Source organism: Populus alba, chromosome 6 (assembly GCF_005239225.2).
Source record: "Populus alba chromosome 6, ASM523922v2, whole genome shotgun sequence".
NCBI classification, from domain to species: Eukaryota; Viridiplantae; Streptophyta; class Magnoliopsida; order Malpighiales; family Salicaceae; genus Populus; species Populus alba.
In genome coordinates this window covers 25449073-25468464 of record NC_133289.1, presented here as the reverse complement: position 1 = coordinate 25468464, position 19392 = coordinate 25449073, and the positions used below count along the sequence as shown (strand labels likewise).

General features: G+C 39.1%; 1 protein-coding gene across 1 annotated transcript in view; it reads right to left on the bottom strand.

Moving 5' to 3' along the window:
• Positions 1–984: 984 nt before the first annotated feature.
• LOC140955715 (uncharacterized) overlaps positions 985–19392 on the bottom strand; it is a 106550-nt gene continuing 88142 nt past the window's right edge. Inside the window, 3 exon segments of the mRNA XM_073409896.1 lie at positions 985–1057; positions 1059–1174; positions 1484–1621. Coding sequence (XP_073265997.1) covers positions 985–1057; positions 1059–1174; positions 1484–1621 — 327 coding nt within the window.

Sequence of the window (19392 nt, the reverse complement as noted above, 5' to 3'; positions counted from 1 at the left end):
TTTTTGTCTTGTCCCTATATTTTGCTTTGGCTATTGGCTTTATGGCCTTTTCAATATACTCTTAATGATTATGCAAAAAAAACATATTCGAAGGAAAACAAAAAAAAATAGTAGTGAGAAGAGGATACCAGAGCACCTAGAAAATGGCAAAAAATTATTGGAGGAGGTTAAAAAATACAAAGATTAAAATTCAACAATATATTTTTGACTGATAAGAGCCCTATTGATAAAGAAAATTCAATTCGAGGAAGAAAAACCCAAAATTAGATGTTTATGGATTCGATTAAATTTTTTTGAAGGTTTAATTGAATTTATGGAGGGTTTGATTACAATAAAAAATGATTTTTAAGTCAAATTGGGCTTTAATTAGAAGAAATTAAAGTTCAGGGGTCAAATTATAATTTTTAAGAGTTGATTTGGTCAAATCAAAGGCTTAATTGCATAACTATTGAAGTTTTTTGGCCAATTAGGGACTTGATAAGAAATCCAAAATGAAGGACCAAAATGGAAAAAAATGCATAAATAAAGGGACCGTAATTGACCGAATCAGGGGTCAAATTGAAGAAATTAAAAGTTTGTTGATCAATTGAGCATTAAAATGCTTAAATTCAAGACCAAAGACTAAAATGAAAAAGGCGACCAACATCAAGGTCGACATATGTAAAAGGTATGCTCGGGTAGGTGTGTTATTTTCATGAAACAACAATGAAAATGAAGGCATATCATGGAAATAAGAGAACACATGATTTTATTAAACAAGAAAGGCTTATTTGACAGAGAAAATCTTGTGGCATTATGAGTCAAATTACCAACAAGACTAAAATAGGTTGAAACAAACATGATCAAACAAAAAGTGATAATAGAGCAGACTCCATCCACCCATTTTAGTACATTTCCCTTCTGTTATGGAACTTTGTCCTCCATGAATACCCTTTAAAATTCGAGTCCCTCAAGAATTCATGTCGCCTTCTTCGCATCCTTCTCTTACCATTGGTGCTTTTCCGGGCATTCTGCTTCTAGTGCATTTATTGATCTACTATCCGAAGCATGATTAGGTAGGAGTGTCTTTAGATGTTATCCACTCTGCCTTAGTTAATTGCAAAAGATTTCTTTTGAAGGCATTGCAAGTATGGATGTTATGCCTAGCAACACTAGTGTGGTATTCATAGGTGAGCTCTGGTTTATACTAGCCAGGGTAAGGTGGCAGTAGAGGTGCTAAAGGTTTGGAAGCTACATGCCCGATGCTTAATAGTTGCTGGTACATCTCATTTAGAGGTAGCGATAATGAAGGTAGTTGTTCTTGGATCCTTTGGTAGTTCTTTTTTAGGAAATTTCCAATTTAGCTTTTGGATTCAAAGTTTTGGGGCTCAGGTTTTGTGGTGGGAGATGGAGAGTTGAGATTGATGTTGGCAATCTGGGATGGAGTGCGGTAGTTTTGGAATGGATTTTTCCTACCCCTATAGCCATCTCCCACATGATCGACCTCTTTCCCTCCAAAGCCTTTTTTGGTGGGTGCATAAATTTTATCACTTTTAACGCCTTGCTCTATGTGTTCACACACTACCACAACATTAATGAATTGCTTGGCTGAACTACCCATCACATGTTTGTAGTATGGCACCTTGAGCATGTCGATAAATAGGGTGACCATCTCTTTGTCCAAAAGTGGGGGATGCAGCTAGTTCCCGCCATCTTTAAGCATATTCCTTTATGCTTTCTTTATCCCTTTTCTCTAGATTGGACAAGTTAGTTTTATTGGGAGCAATGTCCATGTTGTAGTTGTTTTTCTTGACAAAAGCCTTTACCAGATCTTTCCATTTCCGGATCTTTGTGCTGTTCAATCTCATATACCAGCTCAATGTTGCCCCACTTAAGCTATCGTATAAAAAGTGCATCAATAGTTTTTCATCATGTACTAATCCTACCATTTTATTGCAATAGGACTTGAGGTGAGTCGTGGGTCATAGTGTTTAACTATATTTGATGAACTTAGGAACATGAAACTTTTTTGGGACAACCACATTTGAGAACAAACACCCTTTCAATGACTTTGATTCTGGCTTCTAGCGCTACCATCTTTTCTTGATCAATGTTATCAGATGACCTGGCTTTACGGGACTTGTTGATAGATATATCCATGACTGTTAGGGCCAGTATAGGTGTTGCTGACTACACAAATGTTGGATTGAGTTGAGGCTTTTGACCATGTTTGCACATTCTTTCTTCGGGCTGAGACGTTGTCGAAGTCTGATTAAAGGTGACGGGTTGGTTAGAAGAACCTTCACTAGAAGCATTTTCAAGTGTTTGCTCGAGTAAGCTAGTGAGGCAAGCCATATTTGCCTGTAGAGACTCCAACTTTTCTTGAAAATGGGCGTTACGATGAGCACACTCTTCATCTTTCATGTTTCTTGCTCGAAGTTGGGTGTTGTAAATGAATTGATGTATGTGTATGAATGCAAATGTATGTACATGCACATTAGGTATGGATGGTAAGAATCCATGCAAGATGACTATCGCGGGGTGCACAAGTGCTAGCGCGACGTCATCTAGCGACGACAGAGGTTTTTGTCATGCCTCCTATGTTAGGTGTTGTGTGTTGGGAAGGTCTTTTTGGATAAAATTATGATTAATGTTTAGGAGTCGCCACCTAGTATTATGGTTACTAGGAACCTATAGTCTGTGAGAGTCTGAGTATGGGACTGATTGTGCAAGGGAAAGATGCATTACCCCCAGGGCACCCTACCTAATGTAAGCTGCATTGTTGTTTGATTGTTTTTTTTTTTTCCAAGTCAGGTTTTTATTTTTTGGTCTTTTCTAAGATTCAAGGCAGATCTCTCTTCATGATAGAGTCTTTACCTTATCGGTTAAATCCTAACCATTCTAAAGTCTGAATTTTAGCATCGCATTTATTTACACCTTGTATCTTTAACACCCGAGGGTGTACTTTATTGTGTAATTTTACACCTCACATATATTAAAGTCTACATCTGAAACCTAAAATAAAATTGATTTTTTTTTTGATATTTTGGCCAAACCCTAATGGATGATCATAAACTGGTTATGATATCCATTTTTTTATTTTCAAAACATGAGAAAGATGCAATCTTTTAATGAAAATATGCTCAGACAATTTTTAGGATTTGGCCGTATGCATGAAAACAAAATATATTTTTTTGTTTTTTTGAAAGGAGAAATTGATTTAAAATTTTTGGAGATTTTTTTTTGAAAATGTTTTGAATTTCTTTTTGAAATATTTCGGAGAAAACCGGGTATTTTAATACTGGATTTGTATTTTACAATGTAAATATACAACCCGATATTATGCAAAATTAGTAGAAACATATTTGAGAAAATCACAATTTTTTTCAAAGGATTTTTGAATTTTTTGTTTCGAAATTTTTCATTTTTTTTTTTTAAAATGGGGGCCGAGCCAGACCTAGCCATTTGAGTTGGGCCATAATTGGCCTGACATGACACAGGGAGTGAATTATTTTGCACCCCACATGCAGAACGAGAATTCATTCTGCATGCAGGGTGATGTAGACAGGGGGAATGTGGAGGAAGAGAAGGAGAGAAAAAAAAAAGGGAGGCCATCTAGGCTTGGGAGGAGTAGTTGGTCTGGGCAGTCGCCCTGAAGTTGGTGGCGGCGTCTGTGGAGGAGTCGGTGTTGCTGTTGTCAATATTGGAGAAGTAAGAAAACAAAAATGGCAGTACTGGTGGGCTGCTGCCGCTGTGGAGGAAAAAGGAGAAGCAATCGGTGGAGAGGGATAAGTGTTGTGGAGAGGGCGGTGGTCAAGCCGACGGTGACAGTGGTGGGGTCGCCGAGAGCATGGTGGAGAGAGAGAGAGAATAGAGAGAGACTTGTTGCAGAAAAAACTGGGGAGGAGGCTGGTTTTTTCCAAATTTTGGACTCGATTTTCTTCTTCCTCCGAACATGAAATCTACTCCTATTTATTGGAGGTGGAAGAGGGATATTTTTCTTTAATGGTGCCAAATCGTGACCTTTTGTTTGGTTGGTAAGCATCCCAACCATTGGTTCAAAGTGTGCATCGTGATTTGTCAATTCTGCAGGTAAAAGGTTGCCTGAGGTGGCCACTTTAGGCTAGTGTCGGGGCCGGTGTCATGTTAATAGGCCTGAACGGACCATACTCGGGGATAGAGGGGTTTCAGGTGACCATATTTGTGCATGTGTTGTCAATTTTGGTGGACATATAAGGCATTAAATGCACCTTAAAACTAGCTCCCTCAGATGTCATTTTCGGGCAAAAATCAGGGAAGACAATGAACAGTGATCATACAACGCGTCGTCTAGTCCTTTTTTAAAAAAAAGCAAAAACGACACTGTTTTCGGTTAAAATTAGGGAAATTTTCTAATCTTCAATTTAGTCCTCCATCTTCCAATTGATTTTAATTGAACCCCTAATTGACTCTAAACTTTTGATTTAATGCAATTAGACTCCTGCAGAACTTCAACTTCATCCCTGTATTTACACGCCTTTTGCAATATGGTCCTTGGTCTCGGATTTGTGCAATTTAACCCCTAATTGACCATTAAACTTTCAATTTCTTTAATTTCACCCCCAGTTTTTGTCAATTAAGCCCCTATAGTTTGGCGCATTTTGCAGATTGGTCCTTGGCTACTAAATTTATCAATTTAACCCCTAATTGACCCAAAAACTTCAATTTTCTTGCAATTTTGCCCCTGATTTCAACCAATTAACTTGAAACAAATTAAATTTGGTCTCATAAAATTCCAATATTCTCAATTAAGCCTAAATTAGGCTCCCAAACTTAATTTTTCACCAATGAAGCCCCAAATAAAATTAATTTGACCCATTTATAGTATAATTAAGTCTTTACACTTAATTAAATCCTTTAATTGAACAAAAAATAATTCTCAAACATATTAAAATTCAATTTGGCCCATGATTAAATCAAATTGGCCTATTAAAAATTTAATTATGTCCTTGGACTTAATTTTTATGCAAATTCATCCAATAATCATTTAATTTGACCTTGAATTTGCATTGTTTTCTCCATTTTTTGGCATAATTGGGTACAAATAGGCCTTGAATTTTCTCCAAAATTGCAGTTTGATTCCCCGGTATTTTTCTCCACGTTGCCAGCCTTTATTATTATTATTATTATTTTATTTTGAAAAAGAATTGTGATTTTTAGGGAATAACCCAAAATTATGTTATGACAGTTGCCCCCCTTTTTACAATGCTTACGATAGAAAGTCTCGTAAGAGACTTTAGATAGTAAGCATTGTAAAGAAGAAAAAGAAGAATGAGAGATGATGGACTCATCATTTTGAGAAACTATGAATCCTTTTAAGGGCTAGAAAGCGCACTCAGAGTAAAAACTAGAAGATTTTTCTTTTGAAAATTTAGAGATTTTGAAGTGGTCGAATCGTCACGGGTGACCTACCCAAAGAAAAATAAATAAAATAAAGTTTTTAAGGTGGTCTCATTGTAATGGGTGACCTACCCAAGTCAAAACGCAAAGATTTTTCAAAGCGGTGAAAAATACAGAGGTTTTTCAAAATGGTGAAAAATGCAGAGATTTTTTGAAGTGCACCGTAGCCCCTCTTCTTCACCCTTACCCGGCCAAGACCTCCTCCCATTTTCCACAGACATCCACTTTTCTCCTTCCAGCTAATAGCCAAGACAGAACCATTCCCTTCGTCATCTCCTCCGGTCGGTAGCAGACTCAGCTCACTGCCTCCAGCAGCGCCGTTCCTCGCCGGAGATCCACAGGCCTCACAGACGACAGCACCGAGCCCAACCGCCGCTACCACTGACAGGAGGAAGACCAGCCAGCGGCACGCCCACAGATCGCGATCTGTTCGCTCTTCCATCTCAACATCGATAGCCATCCCCTCTCCATCGCAGCTCCACAGCAGCCATCACAGATCGAACCGGCCACCAGCAGCTGCACACCCGCTGACAGCCCCTTGGTCACACATCCCACCGCCTGAAAACAGAGGAGAAAGGGGAAACAAAAAGAAAACACTGAGCTGCGGAGAAAACCGAATCCGAGAACGGATCTGGACGAAAAGAAAAACTTAAAATCAACTGTTGTTTGTGCGTTGTTTCCCTTGTTGCAGGTGACGGTGACCTTCACCGCCGACGTGGGAAGATAGAGGGGAAGAAGACATTCAAGATCCCCTAGTTTTTAGGAGTTTCCAGCAGCGGCGCGTGAGCCGACGCGCCGCCAATGGCAGCGGCGCGTGGAGCAGAAGCGCCGCCACTGTTCAGATGCCCAGAAGATGTTCCCAACACTGTTCCGGTGGTTCTTTGTAAATTCCAGATTGTTTTGGGGCTATTATTGTAATTTTAATGTAATTCTTGTTTAATTGTTGTGAATTTTTATTATTTGTATTGTGGATGTAAAAGAAAAGAAAAGAAAAGAAAAGAAACAACAATAGTGAAAGGGTATGTGTGTGTTTATATTTGTTTTATGAATGTTTTTTTTATTTTTTTTATGATAAAATTGCAAGGATTAAAGAAGAATTTAATATTTTGATTGGATCACGGTAAAGATTTATTAACTTATACGTAAGTTGTATTTCTAACATCCGATGAAAAGACAAAATTTTAAAACTTTTTTAACACGTCAAAAATCACGAAGCAGCTTACCTCAGGTAGGGTGCGTTAAGGGTGCTAATACCTTCCCTAACCACAACCAGTCCCTTACCCGTGAATCTCTGACAAGACCAGTACATCCGGTTTCCTAGTAGCCTGCAATCAATTACTAGGTGGCGACTCCAACGAACCAAATTCAAGAAAAACGCATAACGAGAAAAAAATCGCCAGCCGATGCCGCGCAGATTTTCTGACGTGCGATAGAATGGCGACTCCATTGGGGATGGTACTGTTTCTGACATTATTGGACTAAGCTTTGTGTATTTGATGTGTTTAAGTTTTTTGCATTTTTATCTTTTTGTTATATTTTTTTTCCATGCATTTTATAGAATTGTTTCATGCATCACCTATATTTATTTTTAAAAGCACACACAAGCTTCTAGGTTAGGTGGGGAACTAGCGATCTGCCCTAAGACTATTGGTCAGGGTTCAGATGCGTGAAACACCCAACTCATATCTGAGTGCCTGCTTGGTAATGGTGGGTATACGTGCCTTAACTATTCCTTGCAACGCCCCCATACTGTCTTTACGAAGAACGTCACTGGGCGGATATGAGACCTTTTTGAGACCAGATAGAAAACCTACCCATGTTCACATAATGAATAGAACTTGTCCTTAAGATGTATGTGCTATCATTATTTGCATAAGGACAAACCCTTCTTGAAGCATCTTGAACTCAAGACTTGTGGGTGACACATTGGCCGTCACTCCGAAAATTTTCATTGTAGAGTTTGGGCAAAAATCACGATTCTTGTTCCATCATACAAGAGTTACGACCATATTGTCACCCCTCGAAGGGCGAGTTCATCATAAAGATTACATGTTCATACATTTGTCATGCATGCACCGGAATGAAAAGTAGGTCCCCTACGAGTCCACAACACCCGACTTTGAATGGAAAAAACACAGAAGATGAAGAGTGTGCCTGTCGTAATGTCTATTTTTAAGAAGAGTTGGAGTTTCTGAAGACAAGTGTGACTCGCCGCTAGCTTACTCGAGCAAATACTGAAAAATAACTCTAGGGAAGTTCCTTCCAACTAACCATTCATTTTTGTTCAAAACCCAACAACGACTCAGCCCGAAGAAATTGGGGGCAAACATGGTTAAGAGCCTCGACACAATTATGTATTTTTGCAAAAAGCTTTGGTGGGAAGGCTGACTAAAGGGGATTTGCACTACTGGTGCATAATGGAGTCTATTTTTGTTCTGCAAAAAAAAAAAAAAAAAAACACCTTAGTTTGATCATGCCTGCAAAATTTCTTGATTTTTGTTTCAACCTATTCCAGTTTTTGTTGGTAACTTGGCTCAAAATTCCACAACACTTTCCGTGTCAAATGAGCCTTTCTTGTTAATAAGATCATGTGTTTATAACATACCTTCATTTTTGTTGTTGTTTCATACAAAGAACATATTGAGCATAATTGTTAAGCATGAAGCCATTACACCAATAATTCTTGGGTATGTTTCCCCTTTCTTCCAAAATTATGCATGATCGCACATCAGGATTTTTGTGAATTCAAAGTCTAGTACAAAAACAGAAATCATGTGGATGTTTGTCCAAAACAAACAAGTTTTGGAAATTCAGGTGATTCGTTAGAAAGGTAACCATACACCTAGAAAACTTATAAAAAAAAAAAACAAAAAGAACCCATGAAGTGACTTCAAAAGCTGAGTTTTATTTGAATGAATAATGAGAAATCACATTGTATACTCGCATGAAAGCAAGGCTTACCGATCCTAAATGCATGAGTTTGAAATGAAGCAAGGCCATCTTTGATAATCTTTTCACGAGGCTAAAATATATCATTTGCAGTCCCCTTTTGAGCCTAATGCTTTTCTTGAGATAAATAACCTTGGCTAGGATCACACCCCACACTGGGGGCAAGCGCGATGACATAAAGAAAACCTTAATGATCGAAAATGCCCAAGCAATACTAGGGGGCATAAAAGAAATTTCTCAATCATCAAAGGTGCCCAAACAAAGCTAGGGGGCATGAAGAAAAATCCAAAGGATCCAAAAGTTTTGAGCTAAAAAAAAACAATATGATGATGCTCAAAACCATATGAATAAGACAAAAGCAAAGAGAAAAAGCCCAAGCCCATCACTAAGGGGGCACAATAGATCAATTTTGGAAAGACATTCAAATGACAAAAGGTCAAGAAACAAGCACAAGTGATCCTTAGTCTTCAAATCCCTTAAACACTTTTTGAGCTTGTAAATATCCTTTTTCTTCATAACCAAGAACCCAAGCCTACATGCCCACGCCTCCATTTGGTCCTTGGATGCCAAGAAAACTGACTCTCCTCTGTTTAAGTCAATCTTCTACCTTCGTAACAGAATGCTAAGCCTTTGTGGAGGGGTAGCTCAATTGCAACAACTGCTCTCAAGCTGGTACTCAGATCAATGTCCTTTTACAGCCAATGCATATGATTTTTTCAGACATAAAGCTGAGCCTGTCCATTGGGCAAATGTAGTTTGGGAGTAGTGGTCCCTTCCAAGACATAGTTTCTCCCTATGGCTGGCAATGCTGGGCAAGCTGCGAACGAGAGATCGTCTCCGGCTTCTCTCCCCTGATCCGATATGCCCTCTATGTCAGAATGCTGATGAGTCTCATGCTCACCTCTTCTTCAATTGTGACTGGTCGTCTTCTCTTTGGAGAAAGACCAGACTCTAGCTCAAGATTCATCACAATATGCCTTCCTTAAGCAGAGCTACCCAGGTTTTACAACACACCAAAAAAGGGCTACAACAAAAAATGAGAAGAGTATCTCTTGCTGTTCTTGTGTATTTGATCTGGGAGGAAAGAAACAGGAGAATTTTTGACAACACTAGCAAATTGGTTGAGGCTGTTTTCAGAAAATTTCAGATTCTATTTTACACTATATTGTATTTTCATGAAAAAAATCCCCTGGCTTACAATGTTGCATTCTGATTGGATTGGTTGGGGTAGTTTAATGTGAATGCATGTTTATCTTGCCCCTGCATGGTCTATCCTCTGTTGGCTTCGCGTAGTTAGCTGGTCCTTATTTCATGGGGGGGTTTTGATGGGCCCTTGGGGCTGAGTTCTTTGCTGTTGTGGTTTGTTGAATTATGATGGCTACATGTTGTTGACTTGGTTCGGCATGGGAGAGGAGCAGTTGGATGTTTTTGTTGGATTTCGGCTGCTTGTTTTGGCTCTGCTGACAGTAGATTGACTTGCCTGGCAGTGCATTGGTTTGGCTGGTTAAGTCCCTCATGTTTGTTCTATGTGTGGCTACTTCTGGCCTTAGGGATGTTTGTTTTATGTTTCTTTTCAATGGGAGCATGTCCCCATTTTAGTTTTAGGGTACTGGTTACCCTCATCTCTGTATATACATTTTCTGTTTGCTACTTTTGTGGCTTTGTTACCTTTGATCTTAATATATTCTTACATTTGATAAAAAAAAAAAAAAAAAACCCAAGCCTACATTACGTGCCTAATCAAGCCCTTTCTGATCAAAGGCAAGCAATCTGGATCGGTAAGCAATGCTTTTTCATGTGAACCAAATCATTGTTCATGCAAATAAAATGAATGCTTTCAAGACTGATTCTTTGAAACTCTCTTATTAAATCTTGAACCATTTCGACTAGCCAAATATCACTTCATATTTTTCACCCAAAAGAAAAACAAAAAGTTTTCATCACTTTTGATAACCTCTCCATAAGAAGCACTTGAATTTCTTCACAATGAGTTTTGCCGTGAATCCATGTCAAAATAATTTCTGTGTCTGGAATAACTTTGGAATTCCAAAAATTTTGCATGAAAACAACTCCTTGTCAAACCTTCCTTCACATAGCCTCATCCCCAAACCCAAATTGAACACTTGGGGGCATGATCAAGCTAGGGGGCAATAAAGAAACATATGATAGGGCAGGCTCCATGATACCCATTCTAAGAAAATGTCGAGCAAAATTGGCAACCCTTAAGATAAAGAGGTGGAGAACAAAGAAGTATGATGATATCTAGTCCTTCCTAGAGGTCAAGATTACAAGAGATGACTCGAGTAAGCAAGAGCGAAAAAGCCATCGAAGTTCACTGCCAACACTCCAACTTTTGAGAAAAGAAAGACACCATGAAGAAAAGGGGACCTATTTTTCTCAGGTAAGAATACATGCGTATTAACCATAATGCATTGCTTTCAACATTATCATATCGGTGTTTCATCATCATCTCTTAGGTAGTGCGTTTTCTAACACTATCTCATTTCGAGTGCGCCTTTGAGCCCTCACCTCTTTTTGTGTGCGCCTTTGAGCCATCATCTCGGGTAGTGCATTTTTTAACCCTACTTCATTTCGAGTGCGCCTTTGATCCCTCACTTCTCGGGTAGTGCGTTTTCTAACCCTACCTCATTTTGAGTGTGCCTTTGAGCCCTCACCAACATTTTTCTAGGTAGGTCACCCATTACCACGCGACCAATTCTCCATGTTTTTTTTATTTTGGGTAGGTCACCCATTACAATGAGACCATTCTTTCCCCCTGGATAGGTCACCCGTTACAATGAGACCTCACTTCACATTCTTTCCATCTGGGTAGGTCGCCCATCATAATAAGACTGTTTTTCATTTTTTTTCCATCTAGGTAGGTCGCCCATGACAATGAGACCGCACTTCTTCATATTTTTTCCATCTTGGGTAGGTCACCCATTACAATGAGACCACACTTCATAGTTTTTTCCATCTGGGTAGGTCACCCATGACAATGAGACCACACTTCATATTTCTTTTTTCCCATTTTGGGTAGGTCACCCATTACAATGAGACCGCACTTCATATTTTTTCCATTTGGGTTGGTCACCTATCACAACGAGACCGCTTTTTCATATTCTTTCCATCTAGGTAGGTCACCCATCATAACAAGACCGTTCTTCATATTTTTTCCATCTGGGTAGGTCACCCATTACAATGAGACCGCACTTCATATTCTTTCCATCTGGGTAGGTCACCCATCATAATGAGACCGTTTTTTTTCTTTTCACATGGGTAGGTCACCCATTATAATGAGACCACACTTCATTTTTTTTCTGGGTAGGTCACCCATTAGAATGAGACCATTCTCCATTTTTTTTACCTGGGTAGGTCACCCATAATAATGAGGCCATTCTTCCCCTTGGGTAGGTCACCCATAAGAATGAGACCACTCTTCCCCCTTTCCACTCGGGTAGGTCACCCATCACAATGAGGCCATCATTTTTTTTCTGGGTAGGTCACCCATTAGAATGAGACCATTCTCCATCTTTTTTTTTACTTGGGTAGGTCACCTATTATAATGAGGTCATTCTTCCCCCTGGGTAGGTCACCCATAAGAATGAGACCACTCTTCCTCTTTTCCACCTGGGTAGGTCACCCATTACAATGAGGTCATTCTTCCACTTGGGTAGGTCACCCATCACAATCAGACCATTTTTTCTGGGTAGGTCACCCATTAGAATGAGACCATTCTCCATCTTTTGTTTACCTGGGTAGGTCACCCATTATAATGAGGCCATTCCCCCCTAGGTAGGTCACCCATAAGAATGAGACCACTCTTCCTCTTTTCCACTTGGGTAGGTCACCTATTACAATGAGACCGCATTTCACATTCTTTCCATCTGGGTAGGTCACCCATCATAATAAGACCATTTTTCATATTTTTTCCATCTGGGTAGGTCACCCGTTACAATGAGACCGCATTTCATATTCTTTACATCTAGGTAGGTCACCCATCATAATAAGACCGTTTTTCATATTCTTTCCACCTGGGTAGGTCACCCATTACAATGAGACCGTTTTCTACCTATATTTTTCAGTTCCAGTTGAATGAGGTCGCCAGATGGGATCTCATGTAGCTTTGGTTAAAGGGAATCGCTAGATGGGATTTCAGGTTGACCGAGCTACACATATTTTTCAGTTCCAGTTGGATGAGGTTGCTAGATGGGATCTCATGTAGCTTTGGTTAAAGGGAATCTCCATATGGGATTTCAGGTTGACCGAGCTATACACATTCTTTGGTTTTGGTAAACGAGGTCGCCAGATGGGATCTCAGGTTAACGAAAAAAAGAAAAAAAAGATAAAGAGAGAGAAAGAAAGAAAGAAAGACAAGAAAAAGAAAAAAAATAAGGTCTTTAGATGAGTGGATTCAACAGTGTTAAGAAGACAAGCAGACAAGTTTTTCTTTACAAAGCTTACTATGCAAAACATTGAGGAGTTTTGCTTCGTAAGCATTGTAAAGAGAGGGCATCTGTTGCTACCCAATTTTTGACCCATGTTTTGATATATTTTTAAAAAATCCAAAAAATAGAGAAAAAAACAATGAAAATCCAAAAAAAATATGTTTTTAATATATTCTCGTCATTTTAGCATTTTCAATGTCGCCTAGAAAAGAATTTACATTTTTAAGGGTCTTTTGAACGCGTTTGACTTTTCATGCATCATTTTTTTTAAATCATTGATTTTCCTCATCGAATCGACGTTGATATTGCTCATTTTCAAAAAATACAAAAAAATACAGAAAAATCAAAATTTACAAAAAAAAAAGAAGTTAAGGGACCAATTTTGAAAACCTAGCAATATTTCTGCCTATAAACACTGGTCTTCAACTCACACAATGGGAGGGGGCAATTTTGAAATATCAGGAGAAGCAAAAAAAAAAACCCTAGACCTAAACTTAACTCTACCAAAAAAAAAAAGTAGCCGCCCCCTACCCTTGAATTTTTTTTCTCCACACCGGAGCCCCCTCTTCTTCTCCCTTACCTGGCCAAGACCTCCTCCCATTTTCCACAAACAACCATTTTTCTCCTTCCAGCCGATAGCCAAGACAGAACCATTCCCTTCGCCATCTCCTCCGGTCAGCAGCAGACTCAGCTCACTGCCTCCAGCAGCGCCGGAGATCCACAGGCCTCACAGACGACAGCACCGAGCCCAACCGCCGCTACCACCGACAGGAGGAAGACCAGCCAGTGGCACACCCACAGATCGCGATCTGTTCGCTCTTCCATCTCAACATCGACAACCATCCCCTCTCCATCGCAGCTCCACAGCAGCCATCACAGACCGAACCGGCCACCAACAGCTGCACACCCGCCGACAGCCCCTTGGTCACACATCCCACCGCCTGAAAACAGAGGAGAAAGGGGAAACGAAAAGAAAACACTGAGCTGCGGAGAAAACCGAATCCGAGAACGGATCTGGATGAAAAGAAAAATTTAAAATCAACTGTTGTTTGTGCGTTGTTTCCCTTGTTGCAGGTGATAGTGACCTTCACCGCCGACGTGGGAAGACAGAGGGGAAGAAGACATTCAAGATCCCCTGGTTTTTGGGAGTTTCCAGCAGCGGCGCGTGAGCCCATGCGCCGCCAATGGCGGTGGCGCGTGGAGCAAAAGCACCGCCACTGTTCAGATGCCTAGAAGATGTTCCCAACACTGTTCTGGTGGTTCTCTGTAAATTCCAGATTGTTTTGGGGCTATTATTGTAATTTTAATGTAATTTTTGTTTAATTGTTGCGAATTTTTATTATTTGTATTGTGGATGTAAAAGAAAAGTAAAGAAAAGAAAAGAAACAACAATAGTGAAAGGGTATGTGTGTGTTTATATTTGTTTTATGAATGTTTTTTTTATTTTTTTTATGATAAAATTGCAAGGATTAAAGAAGAATTTAATATTTTGATTGGATCATGGTAAAGATTTATTAACTTATACGTAAGTTGTATTTTTAACATCCGATGAAAAGAGAAAATTTTAAAACTTCTTTAACACGTCAAAAATCACGAAGTAGCTTACCTCAGGTAGGGTGCGTTAGGGATGCTAATACCTTCCCTAACCACAACCAGTCCCTTACCCGTGAATCTCTGACAAGACTAGTACATCCGGTTTCCTAGTAGCCCGCAATCAATTACTAGGTGGCGACTCCAACGAACCAAATTCAATGTGTGTGTGTGTGTGTGTGTACTTATTTCATGTATGTTTTAAGTAAATACACAATGGAGTTATTTGATATTGTGTTACTTAGAAGGATTAAAAAAAGAACTGAGAAAATGTACAAGTTATAAGGGAAACTCTATTGTAAATTTGGTAAACAAAAGGATCAATAATGGAATTTATTATTATATAGATTACAAAAATATTTACCCCATTATACTCAAATATGATGATTAGAAATACAAAAGTTATATGGAAATTTTAAGTCATTACAACATATATCCATTTAAACAGGCCCTGATAGTCTTGGACAAACAAGGCCCAAAACCCTATGCAAATACACACTGAAATGAGTTGTGATGCTTTTGAACCAATAGGGCCAAAATCTAGGCAAAATACCTACCAAAATTGGCATTGATAGGTCGAGATCAACTATGCCTGAAATTCAAGGCAAATACTTATCAAAACATGCCTCGACATGCAAGGACAAACCAGACCTAAAAATAAAGGAAAATAGACATCGATATAGGCCTTGACAAATCAAAACCAATCAGACCTAAAAGCCATGGAAAATACTTGATTAGTACTTAAAAGTGCATTTTTATCAAGGTTTTATATCATCATTTTACACTTGAAGTATCAATAACTCCTTAACTAAAGCATGTTTTATAATAACAAGTCTGATACTATAAGATACTTTAATATATGATAAATGTTCATCTTAAATGCAGGCCTATCACATAAATCAAAAGATTGATTGGTGAATTCAACTACTGAAATTGAGAAGATAAAGAGAGGGTGAAACTTAGAAAAGTGATGCTGGTTTAGTCCAAACTGGAACATTGTTCAGTAATTGGGTTATATCTGGAGTTGTAAATCTCAGATTTAGGTATGCTTTATATTAATGGAAAGCTAAGACATAAGCCTAAAACTTACATAGGAGTCTAAGATTTAAAAATGTTGTTTTCAAGTCCAAATTATAGCAACAACAGAGAAGTCCGAATATGTCATGCAGCCCAAACATTGTTCCGCGTTCAACCATGCTCTTGGTGTGGTATATGCCACAACCTAGCAGGTTGTGGCCACCCACTCAACAATTATTCATCAAATCAATAGTTTTAAATTTTAGCCCATAAAAGGAGGCATATGCCATGTATTTAGGCATCTTGGTGTTCAGATCAACATCATGCTCTTGCTCTCTTTCTTTGTATTTTGTAATGTTCAAGTTTTATTTTATGTTATATTAATCTCTTGTTTATGCTTTTCATTTCCTTTCCTTTACTTATATAATTATGTTCTTATCTTGTTTATTTATATTTCTTTCTTTTATTATGTTTAGCTAAATTTATTATGTCAATGTGAAAAGGTTACACTAATGGTTTAAAAATAAGTATAGTATAAACTCAACATGGACTTTAATGCTTGATACTAAAATGCTTGATACTAAAATGTTTTATATTTATTATCTTGCTCACTCTTAATACCTTGCTTGTTAAATGGTTAATCTAGATTTGTGTTGAACAACCCCTTGGTACAACAGATACTTTGCACTTTCATAACCCAATTGTATGGTATAACCGACACCTGTGCTATGAAAGTAACTTGATTTATTATTAATATAAGTTATCACCATGAATACTTGATAAATATTTACAAGTATTGGCATTACTCGAATAAGATAATTAATGTAATCATGTTAACAATTTATAATCCGATTCGAACCTCCTTTGTGTATGGTTTCTAGTTAAGTAATAAAAAATTATACTATACTTGTTTGAAATACCATTAGTGAATCCTCTAACCTTGACATTTATCTTTATTATTGTTTAATCCTTACATTAATCTTACATCTCAAATTCCTCTTTATTATTACTATTACTACTACTACTACTACTACTACTACTACTACTATTACTACTATTATTATTGTTATTGTTATTGTTATTGTGTTGTTATTTATAATTTATATAGTTAACCTCCCTATGATTCGACCCTGGTCTTGCCAGATTATTTATTACTTCGACACTCTTACACTTAGAAGAAGACATCAATATCTTGACACCAAGGTAATAACTCATTGAAATAGCTTGTGCTAGGTTGGGACCAAATGACATGAAAACAACGTTAAATATTCATTCAAAAGTACCCTTACTGGTTAGGACACACCAAGCACAAAAACCAAGGGAAATAACCACAGAAATAGGCCCTGACGAACCAAGACAAACTAGGCTAAAATACAAAGACAACTACCTACTAAAACAGGCCCTAATGGGTTAAGACAAACCAATCCCAAAAACAAAAGTAAATATCCAACGAAATAGGCTTTGATTGGCCGGGACCAACTAGGCCTAAAAAAAAGGTATATACCCACCAAAAATGACTTTGATGGGTTAGGCCCAACCAAGCCTAAATACAAAGGTAAATACCCACCAAAACTCGCCCCAATGAACGAGGCATAATAGGCTAGAAAACTAAGGTGAATACCTACTGAAATGGTCCCCGACAGGCAAAGACGAATAGGGCTAAAAAAAAAATTTAAATACCCCACTAAAATAGGCACTAACAAGCCAGGACAAAGATAACCTGAAAACCAGGTAGGGTTTGCAGCTTGAGAGAGAAACTAGAGAGAGATGCTCTCTTTCTTGGCGATTTCTTCGTGCTCTAACGTCTTGCAACTCCTGACCATATTATGAATCTCTCTCTTCTCTGTTTCTTAATGGCCCACGTGGTCAATAAGACACAGAATTTTGAGCTACCATTCTCTTGGATTACGCTAATTCAAGAGGGGTTCCAGATTACCCTAACTAAATCGGGTATGGATTTGTTGCTTCCACCCTACCACGCGACTACTGTTCCAGGTTCTTCAACATCCAAGCACGGATCTGGTGCTGAGATTGGGGCTTCCTCACAGTCTTGCTCTTTGGTAGATGATGGGTCATGAATCGTCCTTCTTGAAAGCGAAATGCTTCGGGTCTCTCGCCTATCTGATAATAGGGTTCCCAAACCTTTTTCAGTCATGGAATTGCAGAGCACTTGCGCTCATGATAGTGACACTAGAAGCTCTCCGTGTTCAGGTACTCCCTCAGATTTCATCCTAGAGATTTGGCAAAGCTGCTTTTGCACTGTAGCAAGTGGCGGATGTAGGAGGTCTCCTACCTCTTCCACTATATGATGCTTATATCTGCAGTATTTTAGAGGGCTTTGTCTTTGTACCTCTGTATCACCATGAGGCTTTATCCTCATGTTTTTGGTCTTTTGACGCTGCTGCTGTCAAGGCGTCAGATTTTGTGTTACTGTTTGTTGCGGTTTCTCTGTCTCGTAGCCAATTGTCTATATCGGTTGGTTGTTTTATGGAAATCAGTCTCCATGGGTCTCTTCCTGCTGGGATGTTCTTCATCCTGCAGCGTCTTGATGCTTTATATAGCTTGATCTGCCATTGGTGGGCTGTGTTTCATACTTATTGAAGCTAGCTGGAATTACCATTCGTGTGCTGAATCTACTGCATCTTGTGGGTTCAAGCTGCTTGTCCAGTCTTCTCTTACAGGTTGCTGGAGTTGTGTTTCTGGCAAGTCCTTTCCAACGTGGATGGTTTCGGCCTTGCTTCATGGTTCTATTTAGTTGCTGCGTTTGCAGATTTGGATGTGCTACTCCACCTTTCTGGAGTTGCTCAATTTTGGTTTGCTAAAGTTGGATCTCTAGCCTGTTATTTCTCTTCCCCTGCATGTTGCTGGATATGCAGGTTGTTGCTGCCGTTTGCATACTAGTGAGAAGTTAGCTGATGCGTGGCTATGGTTTAATGGTCTTCACTGTGGGTGGAGGCTCTCTTGATGCTGCTATATGTAGCTGGTTATGCTGCTCTTCTTGAAGCTGGCTGGATATCACTTGGATATTCTGCTTGTTGTTGGGAGTGCAGGTTGTAGGCGTTGTTGCTTGCTTTGCTGCTATGCACCCTGTTTCATTTGTATTGGATTTTGGGTACCCCGCTGTCGTAGCTTTGCTCTTTGTGCTGGCTGCTAGGTTGTAGGCATTGTTAGCCTACTTGAATGGTCTTCACTGCGGGTGGAGGCTCTCCTGTTGCTGCTATGTGCAGCTGGATATGCTGCTCTTCTTGAAGCTGGCTGGATATCAATTGGATATATTGCTTGCTGTTGAAAGTGCAGGTTGTTGGCGTTGTTAGCCTGCTTGGATGATATGCGCCCTGTTGTGTCTTTGCTGGATTTTGGATGCAGGCTTAGCCTTTTTTGAGTATGTTCTTCTGGGTTGCAACAGAAGAGCCTGTACTGCTGCACTGTGCAGCTTTGTCAACTTTACGATCCGATTGTGGGATGATTCTTGCTGCTGGTTTGTTAGGATTGCTGGAGCTGAGGATTGCTCCTGCTACTCCGACTGCTAATCCTATCTGTAAAAGGGAGTCTGTTCCCTTGATCTGATTTTTGGGTGATTGTCCTGGGGAGCCTGTTCCCCTGCCTCACCTCTTTTATGTAAGTTCTGTATTGCTGGCCTCCAGCTTATGTTTTCTGTAATTATTCTGTACTTTGCTGGTTTCCAGCTTGTATTGCAAGCTTGTCTTGCTCCTTTTTTGATCTATATACTTCTTACATTTGATCAAAAAAAAAAAAAAAAAGATAGCCTGAAAACAAGGCAAATACCCATCGAAGTGAGCATCAATGGACTAGGACCAACCGTGCCTGAAAGCCAAGAAAAATACCTACTAGATCAAGCCCAAAATGGGTAGGGAAAAACCATACCTGAAAACTAAGGCAAACAGCCACTGAAATGGGCACCAACAAGCTGGGACCAACCGAGCCTGAAAACAAAAGCAAATACCCACCG